Below are 17,386 nucleotides of genomic sequence, written 5' to 3' on the forward strand. Positions count from 1 at the left end.
AGGAGAGGTGGGAGGAAGGAGCAAATGCTTTAACTTTGTAGGCAAAACAAAGAATGGCTGAAAATACAGGTCACAAAGGTGACGGAAGTAAAGAAATAGCAGATACGATAAAAAGGAAGGAGCAAAAAATGTGCTCAGAAATAAGTTCGTGTTAATTAGCAGTGGAAAAGGAGTCAGGAAATATTTTAAGATAATCAATAGCTATAACTTAGAGTTTTTGGATTTCAATTACATAAAAAACAGATTTAATTGCAGTGATTATGAACATATAATAGGAGCTCCATGATTTATTTACTAAAATTATTATTTTAATTTGGTGTCCATCCCAGATGACCATGCCTCCCAAGTGGGCTCATAACTAAATAATTAGTAATAGATAGGGTATTTTAATCTGAGACCTTGTCCTAGCATGTAAAATTCACTTTGCTAATCTCTGAGCTCATAAATTTCACCAGTAAGCTGTAGCTTCAGAGTGGTTTGGGATAGAAAACCATAGTTTTCTAAAGAAACAGACTTCACAGAGGCAGTGCAGCTTTTCTGTATAGAGGGAATACTGGATTTTCACTTAGTTATGAGCCTATCAAGGTGTAAGACGACATACTTATGAGATAGAAAATTGTATTTTAGTATTTATATTGAAGCAAAAGGTTTTTTTCCCATTTCTTTTCCTTTTTTTTTTTTTTTGTTACGCATTTGGTGCTGTACCCTCTCTTATTACTACAACATTTCCCTGTGAAGCTATGACTCAGTCTCTAAACCACATAGGATTGTCGCTACTTACTTGCTAAAATGCAGCACGTGGACTGCTAGAATGGCTATTTCAAACCAGCTGTGCTGTCTGAGAGGTGTCTCTGGCTCCTCTCATGGTGTGCACACATGCCCAGGCTGCCGTGCTGAAGGCTGGCATTGGTGTCATCTTAGTTACAACGCTGAACTGAGCGAAGAACACAAAATAGAGGATGAGAACCCAGCACAGTGTATCAGAGACTCTCCCAATGAAAACGTTCAGAAATACCTTATTTTAGACTTGCTTGTTAAGGGAATAAAATAATCACGGCAGTATTCTTCGCTGTCACTCCCTATTCTTTCTCCTGCTTATATCCCTGTTGATGCTGGATTCATTGACCAGTTTTGTGAATGTGGGGTTGAAACCTTGTCACTAGCAGCTAGGGAGATGAAGCATTTTCTTTACAAGGCTGAAGGCTCCAATTAGCTCCTCTGTTTGTCCTGTCCCTGACTAAATCAGCCTGTTGTACAGACACCTGTCTTACTGCCAAGGAGTGTGTCGTGACTGGGGACCTTCTGCACAGTTTGCAGGGCAGCTGGGAGTGCTGTTGGATGGCAATCAGGAGTGGAGGTGTTGGGGCCAGGACTGCCTTTTCAGAGAGGCTTGGTGGAGGCTGCGAGTGAAAGGGCATAGGAGGGGAAAAGCAATAGGAAGTGATGGTCAAAAGGCATAACGAGTGGTGGTTTGTTAGTTTTGTAGATTGCAGAACAAATTTCTCCGTTTTTTGCTGAAAGAACTGCATTAATTAGGACCGGAGCTCAGTTATGTGGTGCCAATTTTTTCTTTGGAAAGATGTTTTTTGAACAGTTTCCATTTTATGTAATAGATACAGAAGTGCATATTTTGAACACGTGAAACAACGTCAGTTGAAATGCTGGAAAATTTTCCGTAAGTTGTCATTCTGTTCTATTACATGAAAATCTGAAACTGTTAATACGCTTTTTAAACAGTGAAGTTTGGAAACGAAGTGGAGAGGTGTTTTCTATCAAGCATGAGTAAAAAGTGGACAGCTGGAAAATAAATGCAGTTTGTCACGTAGCTTGCCAGAAAGAGACAGCAGAAGAAGGGCTCGGATGGATATACCGATAGCCTTTACTTTTAAAGGAAAAAAATGCATAAAGGCCAACAGTGCCCGAATTGCAAATTTCAGAGTAGAATGGGATACCTGCCTATTGCCAAGAAGCCCACAGAGAATTCCTCTCTTGCTGTAGATTTCAGCCGTTTCATAATTAATGTCAGTCTGTGGTTATCAGACATCTTTTGAATAGCAATCTTTCATGTCTGTCCACTACAGGTTTTGTGTAAAGAAAGCTTGTAGTTTGTGTAACCATATTGAGACCACGAGGAGGAGGGAGGATTACTGTTGTATTATAATCTGTGTTTCAAATTTGATCTCTCTATAAAAAAGTTGTGTAGCATTGGCAACTGTTTTTTGAGAAATTACCCATGTCATATGCATTAGTACCACTGATTTCATAGAGACAGGATGACATACAAGTGGACTGCAAATAATTCCATTTCTTGAGTTCATTTAATAGAATTATTGCTGTGTTATAGCCTCCTTGATGACAAATTTAATAGTAAAAAATGGTCAGGTTATGACATTCTTCAGTCATTCAAAACTTGTGACACAAAGGACCAATGTAAATGCACTCCCCATAGAGAGAAACCTGAAATTGCTGAGCCTGTTTAGAGTTTAGCCTTAGTTATCTTAGTTATGGCTCTTGTCTATAGGCTTTGTGCTGGGTGTCCTTAGTATGTAGGATTTTAAACCATTTATTTGAGGTATGTTCATGCTGGAATTCGCATGGTTGCTCATGGTTCCTTGTGTAACCGGAGGACGGTGTAGCTTACAAGGCAGTGAATTTTCAAGTGTCAGGCACTTTAAAATACTGCTCTTTACAAATTGCATCTTTAATATGATGTATAAATCGGAGCTGTCCAATTTGGAAATGTATTTTTAGTTCAGCTTGCTATTTAGTATAGCTTGATGTTATAACTACTGCTGCTTAATATGGAAATAATAGTGCACATGTGTAAATCTATGTAAATGTCTCTTTTGTGTGTATACACACATTTCTATAAATGAAAAACATCGCATGCACTACATGTAACAAACCCCAATTTTTCCTGTTTCATTTTCTGGCATTTCCCTTGCCAGCTACCTACTCAAAAATCCATCTTTCCTAACCTTCAGCCCATCTCCAACAGTTTCATTTCAAATAATTAAAAAGAAAAAAAATCTTCATAGGAATTGCCCCCCAGAAGCAGCAGAAGTGAATCTGGATTGATTTCTTACACTCTTCGTTGTCACCATCAGCTATTACTAGTCTATGAATCTGTTAAAACCTGCCCTAGGGTTTCAGAAAGACCTCTGCAGTTTCATTAACCACAAGATGTCATTGGATATTCTATTAATAATGCTAAAAGTAAAATCAAGGAGGGCTGTTAATAACTAGGCGTGTATCTTTTTGCGACAGGGAGAGAGAAGAACTGTATCTTTTACTCTTCCTTAATTTAGTTCCTTCTTGCCTGTCTTTTAATTAACATCTTAGTCTTTCCTCAAAGTTATAGGACGTTGAACATGTGTATTGATAGCTCAAAATCGATCCAGATTTGAACAGAAAGGTTCTTTGCTGTGGGTAGTTGGGGGCAAAAAAATTTAGATGGGAATGACTCAGAGTGCCTGAAGGACAAATGAAGCGCATCTTTTTTCCTTCTGTTTTTTTTCCTCCTCATTCTAGTCAGGTACAAACCTTGTGACTTGAGTTTTTCAGTATTTTGGCAAATCTGGGCAGAAAAGATCGCTTCTTTGTTGTTTCTGATACTTGAAGGTTTTGTGGCATGTGCCAGCTCTCAAGCCCTTGTACTTACTATGAAGTTGCCAGTGATGCACCTGTATTAACAATAAGAAGAAAAGGGGAAAAAGAAGAAAAAGCTTGTGTAAGGAAATTTATTCTCGAGTTTCGTAAGCCCCAGCTGCTGAGGACAGGCCTGGCTCCGGTCAATTTTACCAATTGTGTCTTTTTTTTTCTTGAGACCACCCAATTACATCAGACCTAGTGGAGCAACATGGCTATTTCACTGGCAAAGTGAAATATTTCTGTTTGGTTGGTTTTTAACAAAACAGCCATGTTTTCATAAGCAGCATTTGTTTACTTCCAGATTTTGCACTGCCACAGCCATTAATGCACATGAAGGTTAAGATGAAAGCTCTGGCACCAAATGCAATTGGAGGGGTGTGGTGTGGTGTGAAGGCACACTCACCTAAAGGAGAAGAGACTTTGTTATTTCAACAGCGTATCTGTTAGAAAATACAATTTTCTTCATACCCCCTAACCCTAGTTTGGCTATATTTTTAAAAAAAAGTCTCTTACAGAGTGTATGGTTTTCTGGTTTTTGATTTAAATGTTGCCTGACTGTAGTGTGTGTTGGGTGTCAGAATGAAGTGAAACCACTCGAGCTGTACTACAGACATCGCTAGAGTAAGCTGGAAGTGGAAAATGTTTCATTTTCGGGCAGCTGAAAACCTTTTCTGGTGTTCTGCTCCCGTTTGCGCTAAATGTGAGTAAATCAGGACTGCGGAAAAGAATTTAGGAAGTAGAAAATAAACTTAATGTAAAGCAAAACTGGTTGCACAGGGAAGAACACCCCAAGCTCAGTCTTCCAAGCTGCTGGGTGCATTCGCTTCTGATTCCCCAAAATGCTTATCTCTAAGTTTGCAAGTAATTCTGTTGAAATGAGTCTGTTTGTTCATCCTGTTATTGTTGAATGTATGCCTACACGCTTTTATGGGTTTGGACTAACGTATATAGGAGAAGGTTGTCTCAAGTTCTTGAAAGTCTAGGGTTTTGCCATGATTGTTACCAGATGGAAGACTCCTTGTACAGGGACTATCGTTATTCTGACATCCATGGCATAAGATCAAGTGGGAAATAATGAACGTGAGCAAAAGCCTCCCCCTGAATTTGGGGGGGGGGGGGGGGGATTAAAAAAATGTCACGTGGAATGTTTTATTTGCTTAAAGTAATTTGTTCTGCCTATCACAAGGCATGAATGTGTTACTTTAGCAAGATTGGATTTTAACTGGTTATGCCTGTACAAATTCACAGTAAGAAATCCATTCTTAGGCTTAGGAGTTTGCAAGCTTGATGCACAAAAGCACATTGCAAGGTGGGAGAGAAATTGTACCCAGTAACTGGAAGCACACTAAATTCTTACTGTAAGAGCAATTTTCTTCTAGAAATGGTTGCAGAACTGTTACCCAGCTGATAATGTCACACTAAATCACTGTCATACGTACATCTACTGTGTGTGTATGGTAAGCTTGCCGTAATTTCAGGTTTTCTGTTTGCTTTGTGATTGTTTTTGAGAAGGTGGGAAAGAGCTTAACATTTCGAGACTGATTTTTGGATGATGATGGAACTTCTGGTTAACTGCAGAGTACTTAGCTCCTGTGGGAATTTGAGGGGCTTGGTAGGTGTCTGAGGTGGGAATGTCACTAATCGGAATTTTATTCATGTATTTGAAGTTGGAAGGTGTTTGGGTTTTTCTTTGGATTTAATTTTTTTTTAATGCTTAAATTTAAGTCATACCCAAATACTCTTTTATGGGAAGTTTTCTATTGCAATCACTTAGATTAATGTAGTTTAACTATGCTTTACGTATAGTTGCAAAATATGCTAAGTACCTAAATAGTGTACGAATGCTTAGAAGTATGTTGGTGTACTTCACATTTTTACTGTAGTTAACAAAAAAAAGAACCCACAATTTTCTGGTTAAAGCAGTCAAAATATTTTTAATAGAAAAGCTGATAATATTCAGCTTGATATTATTTGAACAGAAATCAGTTCTGATGTATACATTTATTTATAAGCCACAAAATTTCTCTGTAGGTCTTTAGTGAGGATTATGAAACATGGGTTAAATATTCCTTTATGGAAATATCACAGCCCTTAATAAAGGAATGTCTTCTTGGAAGAAAGTTTAGCTTTGTTTTAATGATTCCTTGGAAATTGGGTGGAATGAGATTGAAAGAAGTATACTTTCCAACACTGAAACCTTTTATTTCTAGTAACACTGTCTTTTAAATATACCTGCAGTCATGAAAACTTGCTCTTCACTGGGACAGAAGGGGGGGGAATCTGGCTGGTTTTATTTTGGACCCTGTAAGAATGCTGAAGATGATGTTTTAATATCTGTGATTGATTTTTGTCAAGACCTAGGTAGGGATTGATTTTTATACTCATTTGTAGTCCTCAGCTATGATCTGATCACACCAGCTTTGGAATTTAGCCTTTCTGCTGTCAAAGTCAATGAAGCATTGTCTGTTGTGGGCGTGTTTTACAGAAGCATAAGCTCGGTGTGTTTTATCTTGGTGGAACATGTCTATCCCACGTTCGAAACTGTTTTACCAGCTCTATAAAGTAGTAATTGTTTTCTGATTTGGGTGGGGGGTTGGTTTTGTTTGTCTTGCATGCTAGTAGTTTCTTTCTCCATCTGTTTTCCAGGTCTTCGGCATTTTTTCAATTTTTTTCTTATTCTTACACCATATTGAGATCTTGAATATAACCATTTGTTTGAAGATTCAGAGATGTAGAAATATTTATGTTCCTTCCCGCCATTAGCTGTGCCACATACAGTAGTAATCTGGCTTCATTTCTTCTTTTTTTACTACGAATCGGGAGGGGGGAATAAATCACATGAGCGGAGTGTTTCTGCAGCATCATTCCTCCAATTTCAGCTGTACAGCATGAAAGCAGCTGCAGTCAGCTGACAGCTTGTGGTCGTGTTCAGCTATATGTGGGGAAGGGGTGTGCTGGTTTAAAGGCATAATAAAGCCGTTGTTTCGTCACCAGGAAGCAGGGATGGTAGCAGCCCAGGGGAAATGAGAGACAGTAATGTTGCTGTAGTGGAAGGGAAGTCGTGTTGTATAGAAGCAGAGCTCTCTGCAGGCAGCTGTGGGGATGCACCAAGGCAAAATGGCACAAATGTATTTTGTTTTCTGTAGGGGTAGGGGATAAATGCAAGCAGCAGAAAAAAGCCTGAGATGGACATGCTCAGAAGGACATGCTGAAGTTATTTTTTTCTGCTCTACTGCTCTTTACCTCTGTTGGTACCTTCCAGTGAAATCAGTGTAGTTGTATTTTTAGCTTGCTGTAGCCAACATCAATATGACAACATAATTCTGTCTTTACATCTGTAAGCAGCTTTTACTATGTTTTCCTGTTTTCTGCCAGCTGCAGTTTACAAAGGATGTCACAGCACTGGTAAGAAATGCACAGTAGCCATTTCTGATTTTTTTTTTTTTTTGTAAGGCATGTTCTTCTGGGGTGGTTTGTGAGAAGCGAGAATATGAAATAGCAAGTTTGTTGGAAATGAGCTAGATAGTCTGAGCTGAATTCTCTTTGTAATGCTAATCCCTTAATTTGTGGTTTGTGCCTGTGACTTGGTCAGTGTGCTTTAATATTTTGCAGTTCACTAATGCTTAATATAACATTTATTGCAGCAGTATTTAAATGCCTCGCCCGCCTCTGTACTTTGCTCTGTATTAATTTTATGGCTGCGCTCGGGCTTTTGTAACCTGTCTAGTATTAAGACAGGGCACGTTGATATTCTGGAGTTGGGCATGTTATGGTTTGGAGAGGAAATGCTGTGATACGGTAACACACCTAAATGTGTAAAAGCCCTGAGAAATCATTTTAATTGTCAGTTGCATTGGCAGGCTCTGCGTTGGCTCTTTATTTCATTACGTTGAAACTGAATAAAGTCATGCTAAAGTTTTGAAATAATAAGCTATCATTTAGGTATGCTGTATGCTTCTCATCGACTTCTTTTTTATGCTCTGTTAATTTCACAATGATAAGTATTGCTTTTCTAAAAGGAGGCTACTGAAACATGCTAAGTGTAATATATCACCATTTTCTTCCTCAGGAGTCAGGCTCAAGCATAAAGATGCAAATAAATGCATTGAGAAAATAAATTTGAAATTTAATTTGTGTTCTAATATTTTGTAGACAGTAGTAGATATTTGTAGATTTTCATGCCTTTTGTACCTTGAAGATAAAAAATGATGCATATTTTTCATATTTTTGCAGTAAAATTTGGGTACCATGTACTGGCTGTCTGCTTTAAAATGTAAGATTACTTATAGGGTGTTGGCTCACAACAGATAGTGCTGCTTCAATTTATTCATGTTATGTTTAGGAACGGTAGCTGTTATGTAGAAGACATCTTAGAGAGAGGAGTGTATGTGTGTATGTTTGTGTGTACTTTTCACATGTACTGTGCTAAGTAAATGGAGTTCTTTTATACGTTACGTGAACAGAGAATTTTCTAGTGCTAGCTGAATTTATTATGCACCATTTTAACCTGTCAATTGCTGTCATATTCTGAATCCCAGCAATGCAAAGCCTAAATGGGGAGGGTATTTGAAGCATTGTGACAGAAAGCAGAAATAAAGGTGGAGAAAAATACTGGGCTTTCTGCTCATGGACCTTGGCAAACCTGCCTCAGTGCTCTACCTGCACTATTTCCTAGCATTGGTCACCAGTTCAGCTATTGAATTGCTGGGGAAGGGGATGTATTTAATGATTTTGCTTGTTCTGTTTCTGCTCACTAAGGGGGTGGAATGCTATTTTTAACCTTTTAAACTAACATTTTATCTAAAATTACATATACTGTGAATTTCAAACTTGTGTTCCATCTCTTGAAGTTTGATTGTGCAAGTCCTAGATTGTGAACTCTTCCATCTCCTTTACTATTTAATGCTCATTTAATCTTCTGTCCACAGGCATATTCCCAAGATGCCTACCTGAAAGGCAACGAAGCTTACAGTGGTAATGCCCACAACATACCTGAACCACCACCAATATGTTACCCACGCCTGACGTCCACCACTTCTGTTATGGCACAAGCTGGTGACAAGCTACCTTCAGATTTCTCACTGGGGAAGCAGCAAGTCAGTAGACCAGTACGGGCATTGACACAGCCAGAGAGGGCCTACAGAATGGAAATACAAGTGCCTCCATCACCAACAGACATTGCAAAATCAAATACAGCTGTGTGCGTTTGCAATGAAACTGTACGGACTGTTATTGTGCCTTCTGAGAAGGCTGTAGACTTGCCATCTTGTAGAAATAACCATGCTGGTCCGTCTCACAGGACAGAGGAAATAAGATATGGCTTGAAAGATCAAACCGCTCTAAAAGCACGGACCACATCACCATCTTCTTCAGTGTCCACTGCCATTGTACTTCCTCAGACTCCAATAACGAGGCCAGTTGATCCAACTGGAACGATGAGTAAGGCTTCAAATTATGTAGTATGTCCAGAAGGAATCCCAAGCACTAGACCTCCTCCTGTTCAGGCCACAGACTCGCCCCCTGCCTCTACTAATCATTACAGTTCTCCAACCTCGCACCAGCATATAGACTGGAAGACCTACAAAACCTACAAAGAGTACATCGATAACAGGCGCATGCACATGTATGGCTCCCGAACAATACAGGAAAGGCTGGATAGTTTAAGAGCAGCTTCTCAGAATACAACGGATTATAATCAAGTGGTGCCAAATCGCACCGCTTCACAGGTACGGCGCAGGAGCACCTCTCATGACAGGGTTCCCCAGTCAGTGCAGATCCGGCAGCGAAGTGTGTCCCAGGAGAGACTTGAAGATCCCGTGTTGATGAAAGAGTGGCCACGAAGTGCTTCGCAAGACACGCTAACGTCACCTTCGATTAGTGCTAGGAATCATCGGGCTCGCTCGTGGGATTACCTCAGCAAACAGGGTGAAGTGCTAGAAAACTTTCGTTCTGAGAATCAGATTGCAGATACAAATGGAGATAGGAGAAAGACTTACAAGTGGACAGGGTTTACCGAACAAGATGATCGGCGAGGTATTTACGAGAGATCTAGACAGCATGCTTTTCATATGTCCCTTCGAGGTCAAAATTTTTCTGTGGCTCCAAGTGGTTATATTTCTGACAACAGAAGAGCAGGTAGTAGAGCTTCTCTGTCTGGTTCTCATTTTCAGAAAGTTCCACCAGATATGAAAATGTTGCAGCCTTCTCGAGATTTACAAACTCCTGGGGGAAATTCAAAGCCTGCAGCTGTTTCACAGGAAAGGCCATCTCTCACAACCAGAAGTTCGAAAAGTAACTCTGTGAAGAGCTCGGCTTCCTATGCAGCAAAGCCAACGTTTCCCCTTAACCAGACCCTGGATGTTGTTGCCAGCAAAGACCAAAGAACAGTGAATCACTTGCATCAGAGCAGTTTGTTAAACCAGCAGTCGAGGATCCGAGCAGAAGGTGCTCCAGATCACAAAACAGAAACTGGAAAAAGCATCCAGCCCACCTCTTTGTCTCCAGCTTCTGCCAAACTTGTTCAACAAACAAGTGAGAGCTCAACTACCTCTGTAGATGTTTCCATCAGACAAAAGAGTCGTGATTTTGGAAGGGAAGATGTCAAGGAGCCTGAAATTCTGCAAACAGATGTTCAGGAAAATGACAAAGACACAGTTGTCATGCGGGACAAATCACCCTCTGGCCACCAAGCGTCCCAGCCTTTGAGGCACCAGTCCTACATTCTTGCTGTAAATGACCAGGAGGCTGCTTCGGACACAACCTGTTGGCTACCTAATGATGCTCGGAGAGAAGTCCACATAAAACGGATAGAAGAAAGGAAAGCGTCAGGTTCCAGCCCACCTGGTGACTCCTTGGCTTCTATTCCATTTATTGGTGAGTTAAACTGTTACACCATTCCTCGCACCTTTGTTTAACATGATGGAGAGCACCATGCCAGGTAGCTGACTGCTGCTCCTGTAAATCCTGGGGTTGAGGGATAAGGGGCTTCTTTTTTCATCCAGGATACTATTAGTATGATAAAAACTAAAAATACTGTTCTGTGGAGGGAAAAAAAAAAAAAAAATATTTTGTTTGGAGCCCCAGAGTATCAGTATAAAGGGTCTACAGTGCTTTAATTTTTCTAGAATTTTCCCCAACCCCTAGAGAAGTCTTCGTTACATAACTCTGGTTAGCGCTCCACAAAATGCTCTGATGTTATTTGTGTGGACAGTTAGCAGTTGCAGTACCTTTTGAAAACGTTCTTACCTTTGTAATAGAAAATGTGGAATCCAGTAAAGAGAGGATATGGAGCTTGTGGTGGTGTGTGGGGAAAACTTGATTTCAGGATAGCTGAACAGGTGCAGTGAAGGCTTTCTGAAACAGATAGGTATTTACAGGAAAGCTGTTGCAGGTGAAAGGATACCAATAAACCTAGGTTAATTTGCAATCAAATGAGCTAAAGTGGTTATGAATTAAAAGATGTATGTAGGCAGAATTTGAGAAGATGCAAAGATTCACCTGTGGGTTGTGACATAAAAAGGGTTGGAATTTAGCAGAGCTTAAAGCGTGGGGGCTGAGCACCTGGCCTCTTTTCTCCCAAGCTACCTTAGAGCTGTGGAGGGATTGTAAGTAGGAGCGAAATGATCAGGGAAATAGTTTGGGGCGTGTGAGGAATGCAGCCATCTGCAGTGGCAGAGTGAGTTTCTGTTCTACTTCAGTACTCAGCTTCAGTCTTTTCCTGCTGTATTATTTTTTGTTGTTGTTTTGGCTAGTTGAATCCTTTGGAGGCTAGTTCTCTGCAGACCTTGTTCTACATAGGTTGATCTATCTGTTTTCTTGAATTTTGTATAACAAGTATTTAAAAAACACGGAATTTTGTCTCAAACTTAGGTATGTGAAAACCTAATCCATAACAAGCATAAGAAAAGCTGTTAAAGGGAGTTAGTTTTACTGTCTTAGCAGAGTTGTCATCTCCTTTGGATCTGCAGCAGTGTTTTTTTCCCTAGAATTATCTCTGATAATCTGCACCAGGTTGAAGTAAATGACCACAATACTGAAGGAGCTTTGTGTGCGCTGAAGGATAGAAGCCTGCAAAGAGATGCAATATTCTGTTCTTTTGACAGGATGTAGTTAACACTTAACCAAAATGCTTTCTTAAACAGCTAGCAGATGGTTTTCAGATTGGGCCTTTCTTTTTGAATGGGAGGTGTGCAGTTATTTTGATTAGTGGTCCAGTAGTTTTGGACGACTCTTTGAACTTCATTTGTCTTCCTTCCAGGATTAGTATAAGTCTGTCAGGCACGTAGCCGGTCTTTGCAAGTGGTTCCTAAAATAATATGCCTAAAATCAATGTTAGACATGGCGTAAAGTGGTGTCCAGTATTGGTACTCGCTGGGAGTTTTCTAACCCTGCACAATTTAAATATCGTGCGAAAATCAAATCAATCTGTTTTATGGTAGGAGATTGTGCTGAAAAGGTTGGGCTTGGTTTAAATAAAGACTTGCAAATAACTCTTCTTACCCGTGGCTGGCTTCCAGGTTTTAGAGAAATGCGACAAAGTTCAAAGGAGCTTTAAACACGTCAGTTGGGTTTCGTTCCAGTAGTGGCTGAGCAGTTCAGAAGAAGCAAAGTTGTAACTCTCCATTGCAGACTTCTGGCATAATACCACACGTGATTTTTGTGTGCATTCTTGTGCACTCCTTAGTCTCTTGGACTGAAACCTCCTCAATACTTGTCAAAGACTAAGGTGGTGCTGCTAGAGCCACCGCGCTGCTCATCACCGTCTTCCTGAGTTGTCCTCGTGCTGGTGCAGGTGCTAAGGGGAACTTCCACCGCAGCTCCAGCAGCTCAGGGTGAAATAACTCTGTCTGACAAGGAGGAGTGTCAAGTGCCATTAAGGCTGGGCGTCTTAGGAAGGTAGAATTAATATGCCTGATTCTCAGTTTTCTCATTCAACTATCATTATGCTTAATTACAGCTTCACTTGTTAGGAGACTTGCTTAACCTTAACCACCTCCTATCAGGCAGATAGAGTTCTAAATCTACTTTGAAACTTAGTTAAAAGATTAACTCTTTCCAAGGAGAACAGCTTGGATTTTTTTCTTCTACTACTGTCTGGCAATTGAGAGGACGTTAATTCGAATGAAGATGTATCTTAATGTTGGCAACCTCTTTGCTTCCTTTATGTTCATATTAGCATGCTGTTTGTGGTGTTAGGTTTTATTGGATATGTTTAACTTCATAAAAGCACTACCTGAAGTTATTTGTACAGTAGATCTTTTGAGTATCATGCACATGTAAATTTGGGAGGAATAAATACCTTCCAAGATTACATTTTATTGGTATTTTAAATGCTTCGTGGTGTGTTTGTCGTTGTTGTTACTTCCTGCTCATTAAAATCAGCAGATACGTCCAGATTAGAATTTGGTAGAAATTCAGCCAGGAATTGTTGGCTTTCACATCGGTGTTCTGTGACCAACCTGCTAGTTTTGTGACCGAGAGCTAGCCCACCAACAGGATCATCTGAGAGCGTCTCTTTGTAACTGCCGTGATGCCACAAGCAGAAAGCTGAGTAGACTTCCCATCAAGCTCACTTAGGGCAGTTTCGCACTGAGATTATGATGATGTGCTAAGAATTGCCTTTGACAGTGTAGTCCTTTCACAAAACGCTGTCTGAAGCAGGGAGATTAAATACAGGTTTGCGTTTGCTAATGCCTCTTCAGAGCAAAGCCAGTAGGTTGATGCAATGTGTTTTGTAACAGACTGATTTGAAAAATTTAGACATGTTGTGTGCTCAAACTCTTCAGGCAAGCACGTGTTCTTGGGGAATGAGGAAGTTGCTGTTTTAAAGAAAAATACATCCTGGCACTGCAAGCTTTGGTGCTTTCAACATGCTACTAAATGCAGGCTATTGTGTTTAGATTTGAAAGCTACTGTTTCTATTTCAGGTCCAAAGAAAGGCTCTGTTCTTGAGATGTTGTCTCATTGTTTCAAGCTATACCAGTTAGACTAATGAGAGGTTATTCCTTTACCTAGAAGCTGTCTCACCTGTTCCCTAGGCTAGTAGAAATACCACTACCTCTATCAGCGATTATTTTAGCATTGCAGTGTTTAATGTGCATTTTTCAGACTTGCAATTTGTATGTAATTTTTCTGCTAGAGAACACCAAATGCTACGTTTCTGATCTACAAAGTAATTTTGGATGTGTCAAACTGCACTTGGATGGAAATTAAAACAGTACTTAACATCTTTGTAACTAGAGCAGTTGATTCAGAATATAATTATTTTGATACATTTCTTAGACATAGTCATAGTTTCTTAGACAATGTAGTGTGCATGTCTGAGATGTGCAGCCAGCTTGAAACCATTTTTCTCTTTTTACACCATTTACTCTAGTGTAGAAAGCCATAAAGATAATTCATCATCTCTCAGACTGAGTTAACTAGCCCTGTGAGTGAAATGGAGAAGTTCTTTAGGTACTTAAACGGATCCAGTGTGTTCATCCACCAGCACAGTTCAGTGCTTTGGCCAATGCTATTGCATCCATGTTCTTTTCAGCACAGGTTTTGTAGTGAGTTGTCACATGAAAAATTACTCTAAATGGATTTGTTTAAAATACCGTATATCTAAGCAAGCATTATCTCGGAGTATAATTCTTCAAATAAAACAAGTTTACAGTTGTCCTATTACAGACTTTTCAGACATACAGTAGCATCCCATAGACTCTTTCTCAGAGGTGCAGTCCCATTTTTGAAAGTATCTAGTTCATCCTTACCCTAGAAAGTTTTTAGGTCACTTCATTCCTCTATTAATTTGTGAATAACTGAGAAAAGATTAGCCAGATAAAAATATTTGACCAGACTTTGGTAACTGAAGTGCTGTAGAAATAACTTGAGTGTCCTCTCTCTGACTGCCTGGAACCAGATGCCTTAGGAAAGGACAGGACAGGCATGTGTGATGATGCTGCATGTTGGTACTTTCCACTTTGCATCTGCAAATTCACAGAGCTCCTGAGCCAACTGTGGTTTTCTGTGTGCACCATGAATGTGGCCACACTGCTTTCTACTGCAGTAAAGATTTAAACCAATGCTGTGTATTGGTTTAAATAAAGATTTGCCAGAAACTTTACAACATTTCACTGCGTGCTATTTATAAAGCTTTCTTTATAAAGTAAACAACATACAGACAGGCTTTGCTTTTCACTTAGCTCTAAGAGCTTGATCTTCATGTATTTTTTGTTGTTTTCAAAACCAGAAAGTGGGTATTTTTCCCTCTACTCTAGTACATATTTTTCTACAAAATTCTGTCATAGTAGAAGTATTTGGGTAGTTGCTGATTAACAGGCAGAATAAATTAATCTGACTTTCAGTGAGTTCTGCTCAACCTTCTTTTTAGTTCTGTTGTTCCCAAATAATTCTACTTAAAAAAAAAAAAAAGGAACCAAGGAATTAGATTAGTAGGTTAGAACACAGCAGGTTCTAAAATACCTAGCATTAGTTGAACTTGTCAGTCATTTTATTGTACTTAACGATGGTGTTCTTCTGCAGCGCTGAAAGTAGAGGTATAGAGAGTGTACCTTCCTCGGTGCCTACCTTGATAAGCTCTGTAAAATACTTCTGAAAGAGTAATGAGTTTTCTGTCTTTTTCCAGTGAAATAGATGCTGTACTTGTCATCTCTTTGCCCTGCCTCTGTGCTCCTCTCTGCAGGATGTTTAGGCTCAGAAGAAGACCATGTAAATACAAACAGAATGCAGTTACATTGTTGGAACTGGAAAATGAGTTAATACACACTTACACTATAAGAAGGGTTATGAAAGGAATAAAGAAAGGTTAGGAGAAAAAAAAAAAAGAGTATTTTCCCCATGTAATAAAGAAATATGTTCTTTTCCTTGTAAGAAGAGGCACACATTGAGCAGAGAGAAATAGAAAACCTTAGATTTCTGTAGCAGAGAATATTGCTTGTCAGCCCAAAATGTGTGAATACCTTAAGGGCAAATGGTAGCTGAACACATATGGTTGATGTGGCATGTTTTAAGGAAACTTTAATTTTAGCAAGAACTCTTAGTAGTCAAGATGAATGCAAAAAATCTTCAGCCATTGTGATATTTTGTTGTTGTTGTTGTTTTCTGTGAATTACTGGCTAGCTATTCCAAACTATGAAAATATAAAAGTGGTAGCAGTAGAAATAAGAGCTGACAGATGCTCGTTTTTGAGGGACTCTTGCTTCCATTATTTCAGTGACAGCATTGGCACAGTTTTCAACATGTCATCCATGTTTCTAAGATAAGCATCACTCCTCTGCTTTTTTTTCAGGTTTTAACACTGTGGCCTGCCAAATTGCTGTTGCTCCAGGCTGAAAATTTCCACGTTTCTTATCCAAAGAACAGTTTTTAAATCATTGTGATATTCTGAAATATAACAGCCAAAACACAAAGCTACGAATTAGTGTTTTAAATGCTATTAAAATGTGTCTGTAACTTAAAAGTCCACCTTTAATTCAAACCTAAAATTTTAAGTCAGTCATTCATAACTTTTAGAAGAGTTTTAATGGAGTGGAAACATCAGGCTTGTTTTGTAATGAGTAATGTTTTCAAAGTAGAAATCATCCTTACTGTATCATTATAATTTAAAATAGTAATTACAGGTAATAAAGGAATGCTGTAAGGGTTCTTGGCCAAAAAAGGTATTCAGAATTGTACTTTATTTTTGATAATGTGGCAGGATAATACTGTGATTAAGGGACCTTTAGGATTACTTTGTAGAGAAAGATAGCTACACATTTTGCTCGACACTGAAATAAAAAACAGATTGTTGTAGATAAGCTTGTATTAAGAATAATTTAATTTAGGCAAGCCTTTCTCTGTTTTTGTGAAACTATACTAAGCATTTACATAATCACAGTAGCAAAGGACTGGATTTGGTGGTTCGGGGGACTTGATCCCATCCTGTGTTTCTGCATCTTACAGAAATGAATGTGATCAGCGTGCAGACGTGTTTCCAGTGTATTCATTTGGCTACATGAGGATAATTACGTAAAATAGATATGTGAAATGCTTCTTTGTAAAGGCAGTCAGTGCTGTTAATGTTGGTAATACTTAAAAACTAGCAAACAAACAAACAAAAATAGCTTGAACTGTTCTCAGAAAAATGAGATCGTAAAAGGCAAGTCGTGATGAGACCAGGCAATAGTGCAGCTTCTCCAAATCCTGTTCCAGGCTTCAAATATTGAGCTGCTGGAACTTCTGCTGCTGCTTGAAGAGTAAAAGATGCAGCAGCTCAGCTTCCAGCTCTGTTATAAGAAGCTGCTTCTGTGAGATATATGTACTAGTCCTTTCTGCTATTTTGTGTGATAGCAGAACTAGTTCCATATGGTTTATTTCTGATGGAACGGTTCGTTTTTGTTTTATTGGTTATTGCTGGCCTTCTCCCTATGCAGATGAAATGGTGTACTTGGGTCTTCTTATTTGACTGTCTTCCTGACAGACCTTTCAGAAAAATAAAGTTTGAGTCAGTAGGTCTATGTTAGTACATCTGTGTTCAGCTTAAATTGAGCTTCTTTTGAAGTTTCTTGGAATTAAGTTGCCTCTGAGGTAGAACTTTCTGAGCTTACTTGCCCATAGGGATGAAGGTGTTGTTGCCAACCTCCATTATCCTGCCTGTCCACTCCTCTGTCTTCTCACTCTCCTTACAGGTGCATTTTCCTTGCAGGCCATGTCCCCTTTTCCCTGTTGTGCCAGTGCCTGAACAGCTTTTGCT

General features: G+C 39.3%; 1 protein-coding gene and 1 long non-coding RNA gene across 5 annotated transcripts in view; both read left to right on the forward strand.

Moving 5' to 3' along the window:
- The window catches only part of ARHGAP21 (Rho GTPase activating protein 21), a 121,382-nt gene that overhangs the window by 82,193 nt on the left and 21,803 nt on the right, over positions 1-17,386 (forward strand). For 3 of the 4 annotated variants that reach the window (XM_035316532.1, XM_035316534.1, XM_035316531.1), the window contains exons 7-8: positions 7,027-7,056; positions 8,580-10,524. In XM_035316532.1, coding sequence (XP_035172423.1) covers positions 7,027-7,056; positions 8,580-10,524 — 1,975 coding nt within the window. The remainder of the gene's footprint in view (positions 1-7,026; positions 7,057-8,579; positions 10,525-17,386) is intronic. The other variant, XM_035316533.1, reaches the window with a different exon arrangement.
- Positions 12,953-15,709, forward strand: LOC118161311. The gene is made up of 2 exons (XR_004747938.1): positions 12,953-14,911; positions 14,946-15,709. It is a non-coding gene; the product is annotated as an uncharacterized LOC118161311 (long non-coding RNA).

Source organism: Oxyura jamaicensis, chromosome 2 (genome assembly GCF_011077185.1).
Source record: "Oxyura jamaicensis isolate SHBP4307 breed ruddy duck chromosome 2, BPBGC_Ojam_1.0, whole genome shotgun sequence".
NCBI classification, from domain to species: Eukaryota; Metazoa; Chordata; class Aves; order Anseriformes; family Anatidae; genus Oxyura; species Oxyura jamaicensis.